The 7,253-nt window shown below is 62.2% G+C and overlaps 1 protein-coding gene across 1 annotated transcript; it reads right to left on the bottom strand.

Moving 5' to 3' along the window:
- Positions 1–429: 429 nt before the first annotated feature.
- On the bottom strand, positions 430–6,621 carry CBX2 (chromobox 2). The gene is made up of 5 exons (XM_069481775.1): positions 6,550–6,621; positions 6,422–6,465; positions 5,368–5,433; positions 3,055–3,160; positions 430–1,740 (listed from the first exon to the last, which is right to left on the bottom strand). The coding sequence occupies exons 1-5, from the start codon at positions 6,619–6,621 to the stop codon at positions 430–432; spliced, it is 1,599 nt and encodes a 532-aa protein (XP_069337876.1).
- Between the last annotated feature and the right edge of the window lie 632 nt (positions 6,622–7,253).

The following is a 7,253-nucleotide window of genomic DNA, read 5'->3' as shown; positions in this document are numbered from 1 at the left end:
ACTTTCTCTCCCTACCCCAGGGGAGAAGTCAGGCCGGACCAGGAGAAGGCTCCAACTGACACCTCTGCGCTGGGAGACCGGGCAAAGCTGCTGTCAGGCACGCAGGCCACCTCGAGCTGCACAGGACACTGCTCTTCTTGAGGCGGCTTGAGCCACAGGTGCCGAGTTCCTGAGGTGAATGGCAGAGCGAGGAGGTGGCCCAGAGGTAGGAACATGGGTGCAGCCTGGCCCGAGCAAGGCAAAGATGCGGCTGCCTGCCCAAGCCCCAGGACAGGGCAGGGGCTGGGAAGAAGTCCCTTCCAAGCCTGCCCGGAAAGGAGCCCAGCCGCCCCCCATCCCTGACCCAGCCCCTCCGGAGGATTCGGGCTGCGGGTCACTTCAGAGATGGGAGGGCCGGAAAGACTGGGGCAGCTGGTGGCAGTAGGGGCTTCAGTAATGTCTCAGGTTGAAGAAGCCCACGCTGGTGGGGGACTCCTTCACCGTGACGGTGATGAGGTTGGCAGTGACGTCAGTGACAAAGACGTGCTCGATGAGGCTGCGGGTGGGCTTCCAGTCCTGGCTGGTCTGGACGGACACCGATGGGTTCTGCCCGGTGCTGGGTGGCGAGGCCGAGTCGGGGTCTGAGTCGGAGCTGCTGCTCTCTTCGCCGGCGCTCATCTCTGGCAGTGTGGCCGCCTTGCGCCCATCCCCTGGGGCCACGCGGCCCTCCTGCCCTCGGGGAGCAGCACTGCCCTTGACGCAGTCCCTCTTGCCCACAGGGGTGGGCAGAGCTGCAGCCCTGGAGGCCAGCTTCTCACTTTTGCTGGTGTCAGTGGGCATGCTGGCCCCGTTGCCCGCAGTGGGACCACCCCCGGTGCCCTTCCCAGAGGCTGAGTTGGTGGCTGGGACACCTTTGGTGGCCGAGGCGTGGCGGGCGAGCAGGCCCACCCCAGGCATGCTGTTCTTGACGCTCTGTAAGTCCAAGACCTGGAGGCTCAGCTCCTGGGTGGGTGCTAGCTGGGGGCCTGGGCACCCGGCAGGGACCCTGCTGCCGCCGTGGGTGTGTGGGGGCCCCCCTGCACTCCCCCCTTTCTGCTCTGCAGCCCCGACGTTGGGGGACTTTGAGACTTTGCCTCCTGGGGGGCTCATCCCCAGATCACCTTTCTGCGTCCTCACCTTCAGGTCCAGCCCGAGGCCACACTTGGTGGTGGCCTGGGCCTTGAGCGCCAACCTGCTGGCAGCCTGGGCCTGGCCCTGGCTCATCCTGTTCATGTAGTGCACGATGGAGCTCTGCCAGCTGATGCCGCCCCGGCTGGGGCTGCTGGCCACGCCCTTCATCAGGCTGGCCAGGTTCTCTGGGGTGGCCACGGTGCTGGGGCCACCACAGGCCTCTTTGGCGTGGGCCTTCAGGGCTGCCAGGCCTGCCACTGGGGCGCTGAGTGGGGAGGGCAGCTTGCTGGCCGGGGCCCCCAGATCCTTCCGGGCGGTTTTCAGCACCTTGGCCAGGCTCACCGGTCTCCGGGCCGCCTTCTGCTCCGGGGGAAGAGGCTTGCGTCCCCGCTTCTTCCGGATGGGATCCTTCAGCTCGGGCTTGGCCACTAGGATCTGGGCCTTCTTCTGAGGCACTGGGTGGGTCTCACGGCCTCGAGGGCCCCTCTTGGTGTCCAAGTCGCTGTCATCCTCTTCCTCTGAGGAAGAGGAGGAAGATGTGGAGGAAGAGGAGGAACTGCTGGACTTGGATTTGGAGGGAGCGTCGGGTTCCTGGAAAGATACAGGAGGTGGTGTCACACCTGCACTGCCTGGCCCAGGGTCCTCGAGTACCACGCTGTCCCCGAGAGGCACCAGGCACCTGGCAGCCAGCACCTCCTTTCCACACTAGCGAGGCAGCCAGGGAGGGGCAGTTTCCCACCACATTGTTGCAGAACAGATTTCCAAGGTCCTTAAGGCCATTCTCCACAGGGAGAACGAGCCTCTACTCATTTTATTTTTATTAAAAAATAAAATAAAAGGTCCTTATGAGGTTCCATAAAATGCAAAGTTAAAGGTAGACTAGAAAAGGTGGCTCACGCCTGTCATCCCAGCTACTTGGGAGGCTGAGGCAGGAGGATCACTTGAGCCCAGGAGTTTGAGGTTGCTGTGAGTTGTGATGATGCCACAGCACTCTAGCCTGGGCGACAGAGACCCCGTCTCAAAAATAAATAAAATAAAATTAAAAAAGAAAAGAACAGAAAATTCAGCTCTAGGACGCCCAGCAGACAATTCAAAAGGGGCCGTGTCCAGGGCAGCACAGTCCACACGTCTCACAAGGTTAAGAGCACAAGCGCTTTGCAATCTAAACCAAATGGGCATCTGTGTCAGTCTCCCCATTTCCAAATCTGAGCCTTCCAGGACACAAGTAAACAAACCACCACCCTCCTGGCCTTCTGGGTGTCACCTGAATGGTAACTAAGCATGTCCTCCTGGTTTTTAGGCCCTCATGCTGCCTGCGGGGTCAGAATTTTAAAAGGCGTGCCAGGCATGGTGGCTCATGCCTGTAACCCCAGCACTTTGGGAGGTCCTCCATCTCCCTGCCTGACCAGACCTGGGGGACGGAGGGGCGGTGTGCCAAGGACCCCACCACTGTAGCAGGGAGGGGTGACAGGATACCCCTGACAAGGCACCTGCAGGTGTTCCCCAGCTAAGGTGCACTCAGAGGAAGGCCCAATATCCTGGGTTTGATTGATGGCTCCCATCTACAATCTACGAGCACCTATCGTATGCATGCGTCCTGTTCTTTGACCCCAGTAACAAAGGGCGGGGGCAGCCAGCCAGCAGCCCAGTCTGACCCTGCCACCCAGTAGGAAGGAGAGCAGAATGGAGCCAACTGAAGCAGGAAGCCACCTCTTGGGCCCAGGGCAGGGGGCGGGGAGCAGCTGTGCAGCTGGCTGGTGCCCTGCAGAGGGTGAGAGGCTGCAAGAAAGGGGAGTCCTGTCTCTTTCTGCAGCAGTGCCACCCCCTTCCTGAGGGCCCTCACGCCTTCCCTCCCCTCCCCCTGCCCAGCCCAACAGGGTCAGCGAGGAAAGCACAGCCACCCACCTTGAGCTTGGAGCTCCGGCCACAGGAGGACATCGCGGTGAGCTTCCGTGGCCGGCCTCTCGGCCTCTTGCCCCTCTTCCGGTTCTGCACCTCCTTCTCGTGTTCCCTGAGGGCACATCCCAGTCAGGGAGGGAGCAGCCCTGCACACACCCCCTGCACCGCTTGGAACCAGGTGCCCCCACCCCATCTGCGGCAGCACGCCCTGCGGAGGTCTGGACCCTGTTCTTTGCAACTGGTCAGCATTATTTTACAACCACCCCACTGCACCTGCGTTTAGGTAAAGACAAGCCGAAGACGTGAAAGAAAAGCGGGCAATGACCAGTTCCCCAGTTTTCTCTGACGCCTCTTGGGACAGCTTTCTGCAAGGAGGCTGTTTCAAGAATATTCTAGCACATCACAACTAGAAGCAGCCTTTGTGGTCCTATGGCCCAACCCCCACACCTTAAAGAGTAGGAGGCGCCCACAACCCCAGGCATCTGCCCTTGTGCAGAAACCCTCACCCCCCGACCTGTGCTCAGAGCACCAGGGGCCCCGGGGCCACCTCCGCACCACAGCTTCCCAGAGCCTGGCCACTGGCGCGTGGCTCTCCCATTTCCTTTTTTTTGGTACCTCGCTGCTCCTGAACTCTGCTTGACGGAAGTGCCCCACTCTGCAGCGGCCAGGGCTCAAAGCCCGCACCACCTGCAGTACCCCCTAAAGCGGCCCCAGTGCCCGGGGGTGAGGAAGCCCTAGCGAGAGCCTCCAGCCCTCAGAGAAGGCTTGTATTTCAGGCTTCCCCCATGGGAAGGGGCCCTGGTAATTAAAATGGGCAAAAAACATCATCTCACTGGGGCCTGGAAGGTGATTTCTTAAAGACAAATGTGATTAGTACCACCAGGCAGAGCTCACACTTCAAAGCATCGGCCCTCAACTCACAAGCTCCTAACAGGACGATGGGGCATCCCCTGGGGCTCCTCTGCTGCCACATTAACCCGCGCCAGCGAGCCTGCGACTTTCCCTTCCACGCAAAGGCCCTGCCCTGCCCGATACCACGCAAGTGTGTGCCAGCCCCCGGTGTCCGGAGTGAGCTCTCTTTTTGGTGGGCGGGAGAAAGCAGAACATCCACCTTCCTGGTTTTCGCTCTTCCATGATGCAATCTAGACCATCCGCAGTTTTTAAACTCTTGTATCTCTCAGATATTTATGGGTCAAGCCATCGCCCCACCCCGAGGCTCACAGGCCCCAGTTATGAATCAAACAGAAGATGGATCGCTGATAAGGGTTTCCAAAGGTACTTAAGCTGGGATACGCGCACCTCATTTCTCACACCCGCCACCCAAAGCCCATCTTTATTTCCCTCACTGTCACCACCCCTCTGGGAGACCCAAAATGTCTCGTTACAGTGGAACAAAGTGAACACAGCTTCAGCTTCCAGAGAACGAGCCTGCCGCGCTGTCCCCAGCTGGGAAAGATTGGAGCAACAGAGTCATCTGTGTCCACCAACAGGGCAAGCTGTGGCAAGCGGGCAGGTACAGGGCTACCATCCCCATCCTGTTATGTTCACAAACAGCACTGCCCGCCCACCCTGCCGGGACTGGAGGGGCGCCCCCACTGCCCCTCCTCATCACTCCTTTCCCCTGAACATCTCAAGGAGACCTATCTCTTAAGTCAAGTCTCCTACCTAAAAATAGAAATGACATCTAGAATTACAGAAGCAACTGGTCCAACACTGGCAATGGGGCCCCCACGGTGCTCACTCAGTACTATGCTTTATAGCCCAGAGCAAAATAAATGTGTTGTTTTCCACAGAAAGACACTACAGCAGGCGTAACCTGGTGCTGTGTGTTCCAGCCCCCTCTCTGAGCCTTCTCTTGCCCAATGGCGCACTCGTGCAGGGCCAGAAAGATAGGTCTGCGCTGTTATGGCAAACCTGCTATCGTACTTATTAGTGCCATCTGCAAACTACTCAACAGAAAAGGGCAAAAGAAGCCAAAATCTTTACACGAAGGAACCGAGAAGGTTCACTTTTGCAAGTCTGGCTGTCGGAAAGCCCAAAGCAGCACTCACTTGGATTCTTCAGAAACAGGTATGGCGGGGGGATGGCTTGACCCATTTCAGCGCTGTGCGCTGGCTGCGCGGAAACAACTGGGGCCCTCAAGGTGATCCACCTTTCAGACAGCCGTGGACATGGCACTGGAGGCCCTGGGGCCAGGCTTGCTACAGACCTCAGACCAGAGCCCAAGCCCCAGCCCCGGCCCCCTGGAGAGCCCAGCTCAGGTACAACCAGCTGCCACCCTCCCACCGCCCTCCCCATGTGCGCTGTTAACTTTCTCACTTCTTCTGGAAGGCCAGGAGCAGCCTTGGGTCCAGGATGTTCTCCTCTGGCTCCCAGCTGTTGTGTCTGGAAAAGCAAAGAGGGGGGCGGCATCAAACACCAGGCAGTGACCAGGCCACTTCAGAAAGTGCCCAGATGGGGCCACCCCAACTGCTCCCCAAGCTCCGCCGATGGCAAGGGCCCCTGGGGTGCCCACAGTCCTCAAAGTCCAACCCCCTGCGGGTCCTGGAGGCTGGGGCCCTTGAAGCCAGCACCCTCACCTCAAACCCAAAGAGAAACTGTCACTTCAACCCCCCAATTAAAACACGGCCACAAGAGGACTCCCACTGTCTCCGCCAGGGAGAAAAACCAATCCCAATAAAACGCAAAGTTGCAGAGAGGGAATCCCCCAAACACTGGCCCGGAGCCAGGGAGGGAAGGGAAGGCAGGTCCAGGATGCCTGCAGGGAGGGGCACAGGCGCACAGCCCAGGACTCAGAACAATGTGGCTGGCGCCCAGGCAGGCGCGGGCCGGCATGGGAGGGGGGCGCAAAGAAAGGAGAGTGGGGTCCAGGAGGAAGGGGAACCGGGCTGCGGGAGCAGCTGTGAAGAGAGCCCCTCCCGGGGATGCCAAATCCTCTCCTCTCATTAAAAAAAAAAAAAAAAACAGAAAAAGAATAAAAAAGAAACCCTACATCCACCAATAGGAAGCTCAGGTTACAGCGAGGAAAATATGGACAAGGGGGGGCTCGCATCCCGCCCCTCCCACCCGGCCGGGCCGGGGAGGGGGGAGCGGGTCGGGGAGCGCATGCAACAAATGGGCGCGGGCGGGGCGCGCGGCCGGAGGGGGTTCCCGCGCTGGAGGCCACCCGGCCCCGCACCCCACAGGCTTGTAAACAAAGGGCAGTCCCGGGCTGGGTGCCCCCGCCGAGCCGGAGGGGCCCACGGGGACCCCGGGAACTTCGCGTCCTGCTCGCGGACGCCCCCGGCCCCTCCATGGCGCGGCCCAGGGTCCCTCCCCTACCCCCTGGGCGAGGTGGCGCGGGCAGGAATGCGAGCGCCGCCGCGGGACTCACTTAGAGGACCAGCCGCGCCATTTGACCAGGTACTCCAGCTTGCCCTGCGGAGAGAAGGGGCGCGTGAGCCGGGGCGGGCAGCAGCGGCGGCGGCGGCGGCGGGGCAGGGGCGGGCCGGGCGCACGCACCTTGCGCAGCCGCTTGCTCAGGATGCACTCGGCGGCGAAGACCTGCTCGCCCACGCTGCTCAGCTCCTCCATGCTGCCCGATGTCCGCCCGCCCGCCAGCCCGCCAGCCCGCACCGCCGCGCGCCCCACCGCGCGCCCCGCGGCTGCACACAAAGCACCGCCTCCGCCCGGTCGGCCCGCCCCGCGCACGCGCACCACCGCCCCGCGCCCCGGCTCCGGCCCGCCGTCCGCCCCCGCGCGCGGCCCAAACCCGGCGCTGCCCAATCAGCGCGCGGGGGCGGGCGCGGGGCGGGGCGCGCATTGTCCGCGGCGGGCTGGGCGTCGCGCGGGTGGGGGTCCCGCGCGCTGGGGCCGGGACGGGGGCGGGCGCAGGAGGAGGGGGGCGCCCGGCGGCTGCGGACTCGGGGGCGCCCACCGAGCCCCCCTCGGCTCCTGGGGCGCGCCCGGCCTCCTTCTCAGCGTCGTTTTCCGGGCGAAAAGCCATTGTTCTGGGGAGGGAAGTGAGGGAAGCGGGACGGGGCGCGGCGGCCGCTTCCTGCCCCCGCCGGGCAGGGGCGCTGCTCGGGGTGCGCGGGGCCCAGGAGCTCCGGCACTCTGAACTGGGGCGCCCTGGGTCTGGGGCAGTCGCTCTGCCTTACACGGTGGGGGAGGAACGGGAGGTAAACGACTGGGGGGTGGAGACGGGGGGCGGGTAACAAAAGCGG

Source organism: Eulemur rufifrons, chromosome 9 (genome assembly GCF_041146395.1).
Source record: "Eulemur rufifrons isolate Redbay chromosome 9, OSU_ERuf_1, whole genome shotgun sequence".
Taxonomy (NCBI): Eukaryota; Metazoa; Chordata; class Mammalia; order Primates; family Lemuridae; genus Eulemur; species Eulemur rufifrons.
The sequence above is the reverse complement of the archived record's forward strand: the minus strand, read 5'-3'. Positions and strand labels throughout refer to the sequence as shown.